Below are 205 nucleotides of genomic sequence, written 5' to 3'. Positions count from 1 at the left end.
CTCTGTTCCCCGCGAGATGGAAATGGATCCGTACGCGGTCGGTTGGCCGGCTCAAGGTCATGGTGTCGGCAGTGCTACCGGAGGTGTCGCCGCCAGTGGGAATGGGGGCAATATGAGCGACGGCGCGAACACCATACCGCGATGCTGGAGCAGACCGTGCAGATCGACCGATCCGTCGCCGATGCGGCCGATCGAGCACGGCATG

The 205-nt window shown here is 64.4% G+C and overlaps 1 protein-coding gene across 13 annotated transcripts in view; it reads left to right on the top strand.

Moving 5' to 3' along the window:
• The window catches only part of LOC102678780 (peripheral plasma membrane protein CASK), a 241,295-nt gene that overhangs the window by 92,519 nt on the left and 148,571 nt on the right, over positions 1–205 (top strand). Inside the window, exon 2 of one of the 13 annotated variants that reach the window (XM_031513039.1) lies at positions 1–205. This exon is cut by the window's left edge and continues 1 nt beyond it. The exons of the other annotated variants lie outside the window; for them this stretch is intronic. Coding sequence (XP_031368899.1) covers positions 17–205 — 189 coding nt within the window. The 5' untranslated portion in view covers positions 1–16. 13 annotated transcript variants of the gene reach the window in all.

The sequence above is a fragment of the Apis dorsata genome, unplaced genomic scaffold (assembly GCF_000469605.1).
Source record: "Apis dorsata unplaced genomic scaffold, Apis dorsata 1.3 scaffold_563, whole genome shotgun sequence".
Lineage (NCBI taxonomy): Eukaryota > Metazoa > Arthropoda > Insecta > Hymenoptera > Apidae > Apis > Apis dorsata.
This window is presented reverse-complemented; position numbering and strand designations above follow the sequence as displayed.